This window comes from Lissotriton vulgaris, chromosome 6 (genome assembly GCF_964263255.1).
Source record: "Lissotriton vulgaris chromosome 6, aLisVul1.2, whole genome shotgun sequence".
Taxonomy (NCBI): domain Eukaryota; kingdom Metazoa; phylum Chordata; class Amphibia; order Caudata; family Salamandridae; genus Lissotriton; species Lissotriton vulgaris.
Genome location: NC_141694.1, coordinates 1,628,342,988 through 1,628,360,075, shown reverse-complemented (window position 1 = coordinate 1,628,360,075; position 17,088 = coordinate 1,628,342,988). Strand labels below are relative to the sequence as shown.

General features: G+C 41.7%; 1 protein-coding gene across 1 annotated transcript in view; it reads right to left on the bottom strand.

Annotated features, from left to right (window-relative positions):
- The window catches only part of LRPPRC (leucine rich pentatricopeptide repeat containing), a 675,215-nt gene that overhangs the window by 562,640 nt on the left and 95,487 nt on the right, over positions 1 to 17,088 (bottom strand). Inside the window, exons 7-11 of the mRNA XM_086927797.1 lie at positions 5,982 to 6,108; positions 4,366 to 4,510; positions 2,099 to 2,256; positions 926 to 1,031; positions 235 to 342 (exon numbers count right to left, since the gene is read on the bottom strand). Of these exons, the coding sequence (XP_086783923.1) occupies positions 235 to 342; positions 926 to 1,031; positions 2,099 to 2,256; positions 4,366 to 4,510; positions 5,982 to 6,108 (644 nt within the window). The remainder of the gene's footprint in view (positions 1 to 234; positions 343 to 925; positions 1,032 to 2,098; positions 2,257 to 4,365; positions 4,511 to 5,981; positions 6,109 to 17,088) is intronic.

Genomic DNA, 17,088 nt, shown 5'->3' with positions numbered 1-17,088 from the left:
AAACAAAAGAAGAGAGGGGAAACTGAAGAGCAGCAAGGAGTAGGCGGAGCCGACAGAATACTGGATATCTGAAAGAAATACATGTGAACAGAAAGACATAGGAGAGAATAAAAAGGCACCAGTGACCATATAGAAACACTACAGAACGAGAGGGAAAGAGTGCATAGAGCTAAAAGGAAGAAGCATATAATTCAAAAGAGCAGAGAGGTAAAAGGAAGTGAGGAGAGAGCTTACCTTGCACATTCTTCTCCTTTTGGTACTCTACTAACAATGGCCAGGAATAATGAGGCCGGATTGGCAACCCCTCCTCCTTCATAATCTTCATTAGCTCCAGTGCTAAAGCTGAAGAACACAAAGAACAGTTAGTATCAATTAATCTGTAAGACAAATAAGGAGCATGTCTAGATCAAATGGAAGATCACCTATGTGTGCTCTATTTGTCTCAACAGAGCCTTTTATGAGCATTTTTAAGAGAACTAAGCGCTTAGGAGTCTTTCTTTAATTTCTGTTCTTAATATATCTTACAGTTTCACAAACATTAAAAAAAGTTTCACACTTTTGTGTAAGTTAATCTTCATAGTAATTTCATTTCTTGTGTGCTCATACATTTTTCATGTTGAGTTCCTTTGACTGTCTTTCCATAAACTTAATAGATTAGCCAACATGTGTTTCGTGAAACACACTACTTCCTCACAACTCCATTCTTTAAGTGTATTGTTATTAAGGTTCATTATTATTCATTATTTACTCTTAATCTTTTTAAAGATGCCATGGAGTCAGAAGAAACATATATATATATTTTTTTTGTAATCACGGTAACGGTTGTGGTTACCTAATTGTCGGTCAGAAATAAGTAATGAAACTAATGAGCCTTCGGTGGATACATCATTACACACACACTGTCATATTCAAACAGCATCTTTACCTGTTTTTTTGGATTCCAAAGCACAATACAAGGTAAACTGCAGGGCTGACGAATGCAGGTTGGCAGTAGCTAGACCATCACAGAACTGCTTCAGCTTCCCTGTTGGCTACAGCATGACATTACAAATAAAAACACTTATTAGGCAAACACAATAACTCTGGTTTCTCATAAAGGTCGCTACTTTTTGCTCAACTATTAATTAAACAAGATGCTGCTTGTAACATGCAAGTATCATATTTTACCTAGCAGCTTTTTATGTGGCAACTGAACAGGCATTACTGACAGAGCATTGCAGTTTTAAAAACTGCAAAACAAAAGAAAAGGAAGATAAACATTTCTAAGAGCAACTCTCATCAGTACTTCACTAATTCAGATTCATAGATCCTCGTGCTAAATCTGCCTTTAGTGCATTTTTGCAAGTGGAAATAGAACAAATCACCCAGTCAGGGGCCACTGATACAGCATTTTAAGACAATCTGCATTGCAGGTTAATCATATAAATATCAGACTGCCTAGGCAGTAGCAAATCACAGCCTGTATGTACCATATGAACTAATGAGAGAGAAGTGCTAGAATAAAAATCACATCGACAGACACATATAAAGTTCAGTAGATGTCCACCCAGCTCAGTTTAAGGATAGAACACAATTCAAATGCTGTTAAAAGGGACAATGGGATTCAGATAGTCCCTCATAGCAGTTTGTATTCAATAACGCACTGAAATACCCTGTGATCACATTTGGCTTGCGTGCTCCTGGAGTATAGGGCTAACATCTCACACTAGCAAGTCTATGTCACCGATTCTATTCAGAGAGAACAGCGCCACATCCTCCCAGTTTTTGGACACATGTCAAAATATTATTACACTTCCAAGTTCCTCGGAATAATACTCATTATTTGGGACAGCTAGTGCTTTTAGAAAAAGAATTGTGCCACACCAGGTGCCTATTAAGGCTTATTGATTTTAAAATCCAAAAGAAAATTAAAAAAAACAGGCATCAACAGTACCAGCGTTCTGTTGAGAAGAACATTACATGCATTAGGTCTTTCAAAACGGATGCTATAACCAATTCTCAATTTTCTTCCCACTAAAAATAGGGCTTGCTTGCAAGAAAGTTAAATGTTATACACCTAGCCAAACACTGGCAAACTGAAAAATGAAATCAAACTTACCACATTGACATTAACACAGTGCCGCAGAAAGAAATTGCCATGTTGTGAAGAGTCCCCATTCGGACCCTCTGTCGGGAAGGTAGGAAACGATTTCAACACCTGAAAGGCTGTGTCTTCCATGCCTTGAGTCACCAAACTCAAGCACAGGTTCATGGCATCTATAAGGAAAGCCAAATAAACACTTTTGTCACAAGATGAAGGGTCCTACATGAAAAGAGAAAAGTGAAGGCAGCACATGCATGATCAACAATCTGCCCATGCAAAACTGGATTTTGAGCTATGACATGAGATGCACGAAAGGCATGAGGACAATTCAAAATCTATAAAATAAAAATGGTGTTTGGAAACAAACCAATCCTAATAGTTGATGGTTCTTAAAATTCATGGTTTGCATTTTTCAATATGTGCAGCCCAGCTCTTTGTTAAATGTCAATTTATCCCCAGCCTCCCTTGAGTGGGGAGAAAACGTACGTACTCTAATACAGATGGGTCCCTCATACTGGGCTTTAGCACCAACTCTTTTGGGTGCAGCTTGAACAATACATTTTCATGTGGTGATTTTGTGCCACAGCTGCTACTTGTAACCTAATCCTTAACCAGCATTTGCAATGCATTGGGTCTCGCATTACTGAAAGTTTGAACCATTGTTGGTGAAGTATTATTTGTAACGCCATAGGTTAAACTTTTACTAATACAAGACCGTTTGCATAGGAAAGACGGAAGTTGGGCGGCAGTGCTGAAGAAAAGAAAGGCGCAGCCGCCATTGTTAAAGTGCAATGAAAATATAGAGATTTGTGAGCGGCACCCAAAAAAAGAAAGGCACGGCTTGCTAATCTCTATTTTTTCAATATTGTATATTTTTCGAAAGCAGCGCAGCCACAATGCTTACTAAAAGCATATAATATTGAAAAAATTGAGTTTGGAAGGATTCGCCGAAAAAAAAGATTGGGGTGGCCGCCATTGTTAAAGATGAAGGCGTGCCTCCCTGCTCACAATTAGGTTGTGTGCAAGCTGTGAGAGGGAGAACTTTTTGTGCATGCAACAGCAGCTAGGGAAAGTCAAGAATAAAATAGTGTTCACAGACTGTAAATAAAACATACCAAGTAACAACACATGTAACGGGAAGTCCTCATGGGAGGTTACAATTAGAGAAAAGGCCCTACTGGGAAGGGACTACTTTACCAATGAAAAACCACCATTTACAAAGGACAGTAACATGAACCACTTAAAAAGATGGGAGGAAAGTGGGCGTAGCTTAATGCCCATATCCTGAATACAACAGGTCTCGAAGAGACAGGGCAAGCGCTGCCCAAGCGAGACCTAAAAATAGATATTGCCACGAGGACAGCACATTGGAAGGGGCAATTAGGGAACAAAAAAGATGTCTGTACGCTTTGGGATAGTGCATACACTACTTAATACAAAACAGAAGCAACTTAACCAAATATAAAGTCCACTAGTGGACTTATCACAGAAATTAGAAGCATGGGTGCATCATTTGATAAACAACATTCTTTACGGGGGGCTGCAGACCAAATTAATTTTAATAAAAGACCCCATCATTGGCGGTTTCAGCATTTTTCACCCTTTGAACAGTTTCAAAAACACACATCCTATATGTGTGGTTAGCATCTGGCTATGATCTAGACATCACCATTAAGAAACCGCCCGACCACATCACAATCAGTGGACGCAGCACTGCAGGAAATTTTATGTCCCAGCAACCAAGTGCTTTTAGAACAGCAGCAGTTGTAGACAAAATTAAAAGAAGCACTCCATAATCTAATGAATGCAAATCTGCAACATTTCCCACTAACTTTTTTTAAAGTCAATTTGAGATTTCTAATAAAAATGTCGAAGGATTACAAGGTTTCATGGGTGACTACACAACACAGAATGGAGAATTAAAAAAATGTTGTGTTCTTAACAAAGCAGAAGAAAATAACTTTCACTGTGCACTAGCAGCATCTCTTTTAAAAGACTGGAAATGCCATGCCATTAGAATACCCAAATTAAACAGGAGTGATATTTACAGTTGCATTAAGACCCATGCTGGTACCAAACAACAACAGTTGAGATTCAGCTACCTGCAGAAACAAGGCAGAAGGAAGTTGCTAATAGAGAAGTTATGCAAGCAATTCTAAGTTTTTAAACAAGGCCTGCTAAAGAGGATCCAAGTCACCAAATTATGACAGAGTGCGGTTGTAAATACTGGGGCTGTAATTAACATTTTTAAATAGTTTTGCTGGCAGATTTTAAGGCTTTACCTGGCACATATCCCCGGTCATATCGCATCCGTTCCACAATCTCCGGCACAAACTGAGAGTAGCCTGCCTTGGACAAACTCCAGATAATCTGCATTAAATCTCTGTCCGTGAGATTTCCATCTGCCTTCTCAACCTGTCCCAGTGTCTGAAAAGAAAAGAAACACCACAACATTTGTCGGGTGATTACCAGTCTACTGTAAATTTAAAATGGGAATAAAAAAAAAAGAATCCTACTTAAAATGCTTGTGGAGTTGTTTTAAAACTATTTCCAAGTTTCATTATCAAACAGTTTAGTTTGTTTGAAAGAATCTCCCCTCCCCATCCCGGTCATTGATCACAATTTGCCTTTTGTAAAACTCACTGGTGAAAGCCAGCAGTCAATCATTTTGCATGTTGTGGTTATAACTGTACACATCACGAGAAGAGACACACCATTCAAAACGGAGGTCCTATGAAATGTGTCATGCTACGACCTGACAGATAGTTGCCAGATACTTTATGACAGGCAACAAAGCGTTTAATTTCTTAGTAGTAAATGGCTATATTTTTAAAGATCACAGGAACATTGTCATACAGAAACAAAAATCCTATAAAACGGCAAAATTAAAAACATTAATAATTTTTAAGTAACATTAACTAACACACTATGAACTAAACTGTTTAAAGTGTTTTTCCCTCCTTAAAGGAAAGCAGTCATATGCTGTGGCGACATCGACTAGTGATGAGATACAGAGAGATGAAGCCAATCAAAAAATATTTGTGTGGTAATATTTGAAGAGAGCAAATCGAATTCTACTACAGTTAAAGAGAAACTGAAGTAAGTAGTTTTAACCACCAATTTATCACTGTATCCGATGCATAAAAAGAAAAAGGTGAAGGCATGGAAAAAAGAAATGCGACCAATAATCCAAGGTGTCACAGATGAGATATGATAGGCATTTGAAATCTGTAACACAACCCGAAGGGTAACATCTGAGCAATTTTGAAAAACAAATAATTGTTATCGATGAAGAGTTCAGAGCAGATACGTGGAAATAAATTGATTCCCACAATAATCTAGTAATCTGTCAAACAAAACACATCTACATGTGATAACTGGTAGACGCAGCATCGTAAACCTATTAATTATCCTCTTTTCTTAGTTTACTGCAGGAAATTAACTACACATACATGAGTGAGAGTTTCAATGTTACAGGTTTCCCTTTCACACAGCTCTCAGCATATAGATGCAGGAGAGACGGGCTCACAGGCAGCTCCGCATTTACAATCAGCAGTATAAGCATTTTATTTATAGCAATGCAGTGACTGCAAAGCACAATTTTCACTAAAATTCCCAGAAACACGTGTAGATGGGAAGCCCTAACAGAATTATAAACAGTTAAGCAAATTAAATGTATCAATGTAATCAACTTTGCAGAAACGGTTTGCTTATTGCAAACACTTGCACAATATTAGACTACTGTAGGATGTGGGCTTCAAGGGGAGGGGTGGTGATTGGGGGGGGGGGGGGGGCTTAACTAAATAACCTAAATGATACAAGTCAGGACGTGCGACTGTTGAGCATTTAAAAAAACACGAAATATTCTTCTGCATTTTTAGCTACAGAGACAAAGCACCTGTTTAATGTTGTTAAAATCTCCTTTTTCAGCGTATGCGTTCAGCAGTGCAACATATGTATCAGGACCAGGCTCGATTCCGGCACCTCGCATGACAGTGAGGATATTTTCAGCATTTTCCATGTCACTGTAATGATAGAACACATTAAGCCACATTAAAAGTAATTTACATTTGTCTTGTAGCAATCATTTACATGGCACCTGTCTCAACTAAACCCAATTAGACCACCCTTTCAAATTCAATTTCAGGCATCATGTAATATAAAAGAAAAATATATGAATATAACCTATTAAGGGTGTAGTTACACCAACTTAAAAAAATAATAAAGAAAAAAATTACCTTTAGTGCTTAGCTTTAGACTCGCCGATTACCAAACTTTGTGAACTGCTACCACAATATGGTCAAAATTGTTTTTAAAAAAACGATTAAAAGAAAAAAATCGGGCAGAACCGCATGACACTGGTACTGCACACGCTCCTTCTTCCAAGGCTCCAATCTACCCACTCCCTGGATTACCTACAGCCCAACTACAAGAGCTCGCATTGGATGACCTGCCTACCAACTCTCATTTGTTGATGCAGTATTGTGAGTTGGAAACATCTGACCGCCAAAACCCAAAAATAACATTAAAAACAAAAAGGTAACTGTTTCATGCGTATGTACTCGCCCACATTCTAAACAAACGGGCGTAATGTACCAATCATGGGGAGGAGGAGAGTATCAGTATAAAAAATCCTTGATAAACAGTCTAGAGTAGTTTTTAGAAAAGAAGTGTAAAATAGCTTATTCACACACCTTAAGTATTCCCGAGGCTGAAACATCCCTTTGAAAAGTCAAAGTCCGTTTCTTGGCTCAAATGGAACATGCAAGAATAAATCCTGAGACGTAGAATATGCTTGGTTTTCTTAAAAGTGTATTTTGGATAGAAGATTAATATGTGTTATTTGCTCAGTTGACCAGTGGCCCCAAACACACAAACAACGGACCATTGACTGGTATCCTCCATGACTTTCAGGGACCTAAAAGCTAAATGCTGTCTGATTCAAGGGCACAGTGGCGATGGAAACGGGCAAGCAAATGAGAGAACATTTAAAGCATAATGATGCAGCAGCGGTGGGAAAGCCATAGTATGGGATGCAATGAAGGCAGCACGACGAGGCACTTTCATTAGAGAGGTGGCCAGCCTGAAGGAAGGGAAAGTAACTTAAGGGGAAACTGAAGGAACTTGAGTATCCACATAAGACAATCCCCTGCAAAAGGCTATCAAAACACCAAGCTCATTCCTTCACAGTAGGTGCAAGATAATGGTGGCAGAACACTTGTGACAGAAGAAAAACATCAGAATTTTCATTTTGTTTATCAAACGTTATGCATCCCAACACCACAAACGGTGCAACTAGGAAAGACTACCCCACCTCCATGCAACTGCCCGAGCTAAGCATGGTGTTGGCAGACCATATACCATTTAAGCTCTCCATAACTAAAGACAAGGTAAAATGATTGACCACTTGAAACCACAAATGGCACTGCAACCGGCTGGCTTTATATAAAGTTATGGCTCTGCTGCTGGTTGACACATTGAAACCTTTCACTGAGCTAGAGCTTTACAGGCGCTGCACAACCTGTGGCGGAGACCATGGTTTACAGGCTCCTTCAACCAGGTTAGAACCTCTGCCAGAATTTCTTTTAGCCTATCATAACTTAATACTGAAGCCAAGACTTCTGTGGGGGTTTTATCTGGCAGAGCAGACGAAGCACTGCCATTATTTGTACACATTAATAGGGCTGCTTTTGTGAGAACTCAAACTCTAGTGAAGAAAGCTTAGCATTTAACCAATATAGTAATCTGTAGAGGGAAGGGATGCTGGGTTTCTCTCCTTCAACGCTAAGAAAGATTGTAATATGGTCTACTGGGATAGGATTGCTGACATATTGTGGTTTTTTGGTCTTGGACCTCAATTCTTGACTTGTGTATTGGCCAATTGCCAAAGACCTAGAGTCAAGATTTGAATGAACAAGCAGTACGTCATAGGTAGAGGTATGCAACTGGGGTGTCCCCTCTCCTGTTCTCTCCATTGTAATTTGCCTTCATGGCTGAACCCTTGCTACAAAAGATCAAGGAAAATTCAGTCATTAAGTGGGTAACCTTTGGGCAGGATGGCTTCAAAGTCACAGCATTTTCAGATCATATTCTGCTTACAATGGTGGAACTCGGTGCTAGAAGAGATTATACTAGAATTGAAACAGCTAAAGGTAGCCTTCAGTTTCCACATTAATCTCAGTAAATCAAAAGGGCTGTTGGCAACACTAGTGATAGATGAAGGCAGTTATCTTCCGTTGGTCGCTGTTGGGGGGTACAATTCCTGGGGTTCAAACAAACGCTCAACTTGAAGAAATGAATGGCAGAGAACGTCATGTTTTTATTTCCGTGCTTCCCATCATTTTCAGATACACAACCCAATTTTTAGAATGACAAACTTTCCCGACCTACTTTGTTTTAGTAGACAGGAGGCAAGCCAATGGTTTAATGTAATAACAGCAATTATTTGTTACCATCAGGAACTTGACCATGCCCTTTGATACTGGACTGTGGCAAAGATATTGATCACCATCTGCCAACATAAAAAGTGGCAGATGGTGAACTACAGTGGAGTCTGGAGCTGAAACACTTTTCAGAATTTGGTGCCAGTCTGTGGCATCCATTCGCTAAAATCACAAGGCTTCTGTAAAATGTTGGTGTTGATACCAGTGTTTTTAGAAATTTGAGAAGCGCATTCTGCTACAGAATTTGGGGTAAGGCCTCATATCCTTTGTTGTGCTAAAACAATGAGAAGTGGTGCATTCTGGACTTCATACACATATATTGCATTTTCATATAGTGGAAAACGACCCAAGGGCGCTTTACATCAGTGCCAGATTACATGACACAGGGACAGATTCGTTTTATTATAACCACAGAAGATTAGGCGATTTGCAGAGGATGTTTAGCCAATGCCAGGACCCTAACCTAGATTCCCAGATCCAAAGTGCAAAGCTCTGGCCATTAGGCAACATTTATATATTTTTCAATTTTTGAGTGATAGTCTAACTCAAGTAGCTTTGGTGTATGGCCAAGTATAGTGAGCACACTCTGTTATTATGGTTTTGTGAACTAATAAAAACACCAGCACCACATACTCAGAGTCTTGCTTGGGAATACGTTTTAAAACTGGACCGAGGGGCAATGGTGCACAATCAGGGCTATTTATTTTTAATATAATTTACATATAGACCAGGACATTTACAACCCACCAAAAATCTGCTCACCAGACACTAGCGGGTCTCGACCCACAGTTTGAAAAACTCTGCCTTATATAGATTTGTCTATATCACATCGGCATCGTGGCACACAGAAGGGCACTGCAGTGGTTCAGGCCCATAGTAGTCCTTAGATTTGTGGTCCTCTAGAAAATACTATATGTCCTTCATATGCTTCTACTAAATCCAAGGAAGAGTGACATGACAAGTTTACAAACCTTTAGTAATGATTTCATATTGAGATGCGGGAGGAGTGGGGGGTCAAGAGACTGTGAAATTTCTGGATGCAATGCATTAGATATCCTGGAAGATGGGAATGTGGTTCCATATTACTTGGATTATTATCAACACTCCTATATGTACTTTCTTGCGAAGTGTCTTGATGGGAAACTGGTAAATTGTGGGGCTTTATAGACACAATTTGGTAGAATGTCCATTAGATGAAAAGCATTACTTCAAAGGAACTAAAAGTGAGTAACACGTACGTATTGCCAGAACCACACTTTACTCTGATGGTATTGGACAACATAGGAAACAGAGGAAGGGCGCATTAGATAGAGATCTAAGCATCAAGGGCTCAGGTAAAAATGTCAAGACACTTAAGAGTTTGTGCTTCCTAAAGAGAAAATGTATTGATAAATACAACTTAGATACTGGGTGTCCCAACTCAAGCGTGTTGCCAATGCACCACTGATTAGCACCTTGAGCAGCTACCCTTTTACCAGATAGGTCAATAAGCTTAGATTCTTTATCTGGGGAGGTGCATCCCCAGAGGTCTGTGAGTTTGCTCTGTCACAAGTGTTGAAAACTATGAGGGAATCTGGAGGGAGCTGTCCTTTAATAATAAGAGGGATGGTTTATATTTATTTTTTTAGCAACCCTAGGTGTTAAAATACATCCACCAAGAGGGTCCTTAAAAATCTCATCTGCATGTCTCATCATACCTTTTAACATAGGGAGACTGACTAACTGTGTGAAGACCCTAGTATTTCATTTTTTTTTTTAAACCGCCATCTAAGGCCTCTTTATGCTGCTGCTGTGGAAATGAGCTCTAGATAGGATATATTATCGTCTAGAGGTGAAGGTTGTTCAGGGTATAGGTCTGGCTCCTTATCCGTGGGTGGATCAATATTATAATCGTCCCATGGATGTGCTGGCAAAGGAATATTGTCATCATCATCTCCATCTCCTAAATCGAAGTAGGATAGATATGACTTGTATCCAGTGTCCTCTGAACTGGCTTTCCTCTTGGAAGGAATTTTGGCTAAAATATTTCCAGTGTATGGATTGATGTAAAGCTTTTTTCTGCTTTGGATCTAACCTGTCCTTCATAATATCTAAGATTGGTTCTGGGGAATCTGAAAGATCTTCTTTCGATTTCAGCACCAAAATTTTCAGTGCCGAACTGGACTTGTCCTTTTTGTCCTTGGAAGCTGAAGATTTCGGCTCCGAACCACATTTGTCTTTTGGAACGGAATGTTTCGGGTCCGAAGACTATCTTGGCTCGATCCAGAGCCGGAAAGCTTGACCACTTGTTTTGGTGCCTGGCCTGAGGGCAGTGCGTCAGAAATATCGTCTCAGTGCCAACTAAGGCCCGAAGGCAGAGGTGTTGTCGAAGCCATATGTTCAGTTGAAGCTAGTTTATGGGGTACGAGGGTTTCAGTACTCATGACACCCTGTCCTGCTGGAATGTCTTCGGACTCCAACTCGATCTCAAAGTCAGAATCAGATTCTGGGACCTAGAAGGTCTCCTCTTCTTCCGCAGCAGCCTCTTCTTCCTGTTCGGATGCATCTCCGAAGATATCCGGAGTGTGCTGAATGCCTTGGCGCTGCATTTCCCGTAGTTGAGTCCGATGATCTTGAAGATTCTTATTGGACCTGAACAACCAACGCACCTCGTAGTCTTCTTCCTTGTGCTCCAGTAATAAGCACAAGTTGCAGACCTGGTGGAGATCGATGAGAGGGTACTTTGAGTGGCATCAAGGACAGAATTGAAACGGAGTCCGTTCCATCGGCAGAATGGTGGATCGACGCAGCTAGGCTAGGAGGCCATCCATTATGTTTTTGACCGAAGATCTGAGACTTTCTGATCGAATGGATATGGGGAGAAAGCAAAATGCCTATGATAATACCCTCGAGGGTGTAGTGGATTGCACATCAAGGGAAACCCGAAGGACAGTTTCGAACCAGAACGCAGCCAGAAAACAATCTAACAATGGAGTTGATGGCCATGCGCACTATCACCAAATAGAGGAGTCACCTTATCTCGTGAAGGGAAAGACTTCTTCAAAGAAAAACAACTTGCAAACATCGAGACCCAACACTAGATGGCAGTAGTTTGACAAGCAGGTGTATGTACAGCACGCATGCCACAAACCAATATGATTGTGATTACAGAGCTCTCCGTATAAAAGCTGTGACAAAGCTTAAGTTATGAGAAATTAGCTTATGAAAACCTGGAATTAAAAAATAAATTCAATAAAATCTGGGGTTAAGTGCTTATCTTTCCTAATAGAGACTACAGGGGGCTGACTTACCCGAAGACACCGAGGGTGTTGGGCCTTTTAAAAGACAATATTTAAAGGACCTGAAAGGGAGAGGAGGGGGACTGGCAATAGTCCATAAAGAACACCTCATCTGCAGAGCCAGTAATGCTAGCATCGACGACTGTGAAAGCTGTCACTTCAGTCTTCAAACTTCCCCTGCTCACTCCATAACAGGTCTGTTGATTTATCGACCCCCGGGCCCACCAGGAAAATTCACTAACGCCCTCACGGAGACGGTAGCACAACTAGCATCGTCCGCTCCCAACTTTCTCCTAGTGGGCGATCTTAACCTCCACTTTGGAGAGTCTACAGACCCCATAGCACTCGATTTATTGCATGACCTGCGGTCATTTAATATTCGGTTGGTCAATCAGGGACCCACTCACGATAAGGGTCATCTTCTGGACCCTGTTCTGACCAACATTACGGACATTAACATTAGTCCCTCTCTTCCCTTCCCTTGGACAGACCACTTCCTCATCCCTTTTTCCCTCCCTATACACACAGCCCCCCCTCAGCCGTCCAAGACTCGAATCACTGATCGCCGCTGGCACAAACTTGTCCCAGAGGAATGGGCCACCATCCTAGCTAATTCTACACCGACTCTCTCTGATAACCCTATCACTGCTGACGATCAGTTCAATCTCTGGATCACATCCTCACTAGATCATCTTCTCCCGATGACATCCACTCTTAAACATCCCAAACGAGTCACTCCCGCTCCCTGGTACACTCAAGAGCTCAAAGCCCTTCGACAGGAATGCAAGAAAATGGAACGCTCCTGGAGGAAGGATAAGGCTAAGGACAAAAAGGACGCCTACCAAACCGTACTACATACGTATAAAACTTCCATCCGAAAAACCAAAACTCTATTCTTTCAAAAAAGAATAGAACAATCCGCTTGCTCAATAAGGAATCCTTCACCATTCTAAGAGAGCTCCTTAAAGTCCCCGACTCTGGTCCCAGAATTCCACCAGACCCTAAGGCTGATGAGGAAAAATGCTATAAACTAGCTAATTTCTTCACAGACAAGATCCAGAAAATCCTCGATTCAATCCCAACCACCAACATGTGGGAGGATAAAGAGACCGATAAAGAGACCGATAACTCTCCTATCGTCCCCTGTCTTACCTCGTGGGGACAAGTAACCGTCGAGGAGGTTGAAAGCACGCTCAATAACATCAAAAGCGGCTCCCCCAGGGACCCTGCGCCGCTACGCTTCCTTAAAACAGTAGCACCCATAATCGTCCCCCCCTCACTCAGCTCATCAACACTTCGCTGGAAAAGGGAGTTGTTCCTCCCAATTGGAAAGCGGCAGTTGTCAAGGCGTTATTGAAGAAACCTTCCCTTGACCCCGACGATCTGGCCAACTATAGGCCAATCTCCCTCCTCCCGGGAAATAGCAAAATTGCGGAAAAGCTGATAAACAGAAAACTCTCTGAATTCCTGGAAACTAATGATCGATTAAAAAAATCGCAGACGGGATTCCGCCCAGGGCAGGGCACCGACATCGCCCTCCTGGTAGCGGTGGAAGAGGCCAGAGCACTGCTCGACGCGGGAGGATCAGTGGCAGTGATCCTCCTCGACCTCAGTGCGGCCTTCGACACCGTTAACCACCAACTCCTGATCCACCGTCTCAGGAGCGTTGGCGTGGAAGGTAAAGCACTCTCCTGGCTTTCGTCCTTTCTGGGCCATCGGTCCTTCCAAATCTGGGAGAATAACACCCGTTCCTCCGAAAAACCCCTCCAGTGTGGTGAACCTCAGGGCTCCTCCCTGAGCCCCACATTATTTAATATCTACATGTCCCCACTGGAGGAGGTCGTCATCCCATTCGGAGTGAGCATCGTCAGCTATGCTGACGATACACAATTAGTGGTCTCCCTATCGCACCCGAGCCAACAACCTGCGGACCTCTACACCGGTCTTACACAGATACAAGGATGGATGAACCGATCTCACCTCAAACTTAACGGTTCAAAAACCGACGTCCTTCTCCTTGGTCAGAAGGGGCCTTCCCTGTCATCAAACATCTGGTCACAGAAAATTTGGCCACCCTGTTTAGGCCCGCCCCCAGAGCCAAAGCCCGAGATCAAGAGCTTAGGTGTCTGGCTCGAAAAGAACCTATCGTTTGTTACTCAGGCAAAAAAAGTAGCCGGGATATGCTTTGGGCTCCTAAAATCAATTCGAAAAATCCTGCCCCTTCTCCCCCCGACCGCAAAAAAATTACTGGTCCAAGGTCTAATACTCTCCAGGATCGACTACAGCAATGCCATCTACCTGGGTGCTCCGGAGGCCACTCTGAACCGGCTACAGAGGATCCAAAATGCGGCTGCCCGCATTGTTACCAACACTCCCGCCAGAGCCTCAGCTAAACCCGCTCTGAGACTCCTCCACTGGCTCCCGGTCAGGGAACGAGTGCAGTTCAAAGCACTCTGCCTGGCCCACAAATCGCTGCAAAACAAAGGACCTCCGATCCTAGCTAAATTCATCACACCCTACAAAGCCTCAAGATCTCTCCGTTCCGATCAGGAACACTTCATCACCATCCCCAAAGTCAAGAAGGCCCGGACGGGCGGAAGACGCTTCTCAGTACACACAGCACGTCTCTGGAACGCTGTACCCCGCGAGATCAGAACAGAGCCCAACTATCTACGTTTCAGAAAGAGGCTGAAAACCCTCCTATTCCCACAAAATCCCTAATTCACTTCCCGCCCCTCACTACCCTCAGGTTAACTGTTCCTAGCGCTGGGATACTCACGGGTGACTACGCGCTTTACAAAATTTATTAATAATAATAATAATAATAACGTAGATAAGCCAGATCAGCGGTAATGAAGCCAACACTGGACGGTCTTAGGGAGGCGCCGTGTTGAACAGAAGAGGTTCTGTGGGAGGAAGGGACTAGAAATAAAGACATGGGAACTAGGCAGTTCGTGGAAGAGGAGGAGGCGAGTTTGGTAGGTGGATATGTCCTTGTATTATTGCACTTTTTTAAAATTACAATAATATGATTGAAACCTAAAATACATTTTAACCTGTACTTCTCGATAAACTTTCTGGGTCAAAAGTATGCCATATGACAAATTTGTCTTGCTTTAAAAAGCAACTCTTGGTTTCGTATTCCAGGTGCATTATTTTCTAACATAACCCACTTTGGTGATTCGTCTTTAGTACAGTGAAACAAAAAACTAGATGGCACCAGGACTGGACCTCCATGGTAATTTATGTCTGGCATACCAAGACATCCTTTTATTGTCACAAGTCATCTCTGCAGGGAATACATAGGTTCTTCCCTTGCCACATTGATTTTCAGATCCATTGTTTAATGTCCAATAAATTTTGGGGATTTATTAGGCCAGACTACTTACTACATATAAAAATCTTAGAAGGATATTTATTCTTCATCTTACAACCTACCTCCTTTTCAAATCCACTCTAGCTTGGCTAATGAGTGGTTTAAGGATAAGAAAATTAGTTACTTTATTTCGCCAGTACTGTTATATTAAGGGACATAGTTTGGCCAGTAAAATTGGGGGGTGGGAGGGGCTTCAGATTTTCCAACTAGGATGCTGTCAAAATGTTAAAATATATGTGTGCACATAAACATTTCCCTTGAAATCCGACAAACACTTCACCATACCAGACTGATTGCACCTGTACCCAAGTATTAATCTGAAAATACTTTTGTGGGGTAGAACACCCCACACCACACCCTGAAGCTACACCCTTAGGTATATTTCATAGATTCACATGCTTGAATCATTCCCCTCCGCCAAAGTGGGAGCCACTAAGTTCTATTAGCTTTAAGGTTAAGCAAATCAGGTTGTATTACCCTCTAGAACACTCCTCTCAGGGGCTTCTGTAGCTCAGATTTTCAGAGTATAAGTGTGAATAGGTACAATATCAAAGCATCTTAGTGGAGGAGGGTGGGTTGCATGTGAATCTATGAAAGATACCAATACTGGAGAACTACAGTTGCAGGTAAGTATCTTACTTTCATACTGCAGCATTGGATCTTTCATAGAGTCACATACTTGAATCAGATAAAATAGCTGTTGAATAGCATATTTTTTGTAAAAGATTCAAAATAAATGTGTACGTATAGATATACATCTATACATATACAAAAAAAACAATGTAAATGTGCGTAACACAATAGATGATGGTGGGTATCACTTACTACGATGGCTCGCCTTCACTGCAAAAGATGCTATAATACCACTTGGCCACTGCTGCATACGGTAGACGGAATCCAAGAATAGTGCTGCGTAAAGGTATGTCTATTCTTCCAGGTTGTTCCTTTGCAGATATCTTGGTTAGACACACCAGCAAATATAGCTGTCTAAGTCGATACACTACTGGTTGAATAAGCTTGCACCCAAGTGCCAGATTTCGGATGACAAAATTGCATGGCATTGGTTATCCATTGTGCAATGCTCTGTCTCGACAGTAAATGACCTGAAAATTTCTAGGAGCACTATAATACCTGATTGGATTTGTGGATGTGTCTTGCTTTGTTATGGTAAAAGTTTAGACATATCTTCACATCCAAGGAATGCAATGCCATTTCTGCTGCAGTCTGGGGATCAGGGAAAAAAGTCTTTAGAATGATCAGTTCATTTAAGTGGAAGTCCGGGACTTTTGGAATGAATTTTGGATTTGTTTGCAGAATCACCTTGTAGTTTTTTTATTTTAGGAAAGGTTTTTGAATGGTGAAAGCCTGAATTTCGTCAAACCGCCTTGCTGGGGTTAGTGCCAACAGCAGAACCACTTTCCAAGACAGAATGTAATGTCTGCTTTGTAGATAGGCGCCAATGGGCTTTTCATTAGTTGGAAAAGAATAATGTTCAGTTGCCATAGTGGGGGAGGGGGCCTCACTGGTGAGAAGACCCTGAATAAACCTTTGAGATATTGCTTGAGAAGTCTGCTAGACCACAATGAAGGTGATATTGCTTATCTTTGGAAGCAGGTTATGGCCACTAGGTAACCCTTAATGTAAGCATGAGCGAGACTGGATTGTGCTAGATGTAGTAAATTGTAAGGATTTCTTCTGGTGTAGATGATGTTGGGTACATGTTGGTCCCCTGACACCAGATGCAAAAGTGCTACCATTTAAGGCTGCAAGTCATGTTTGTACTATCTGCACAAGCCTTTGCTAAAATATCCCTGCAGTCTCCGGAGATGTTCAAATGCACAAATTGATTTAATTTAAGAGAAAGTTTGACAAGTGTAAGGATTTCGGATCCGGGTGGCACCTGCCCTG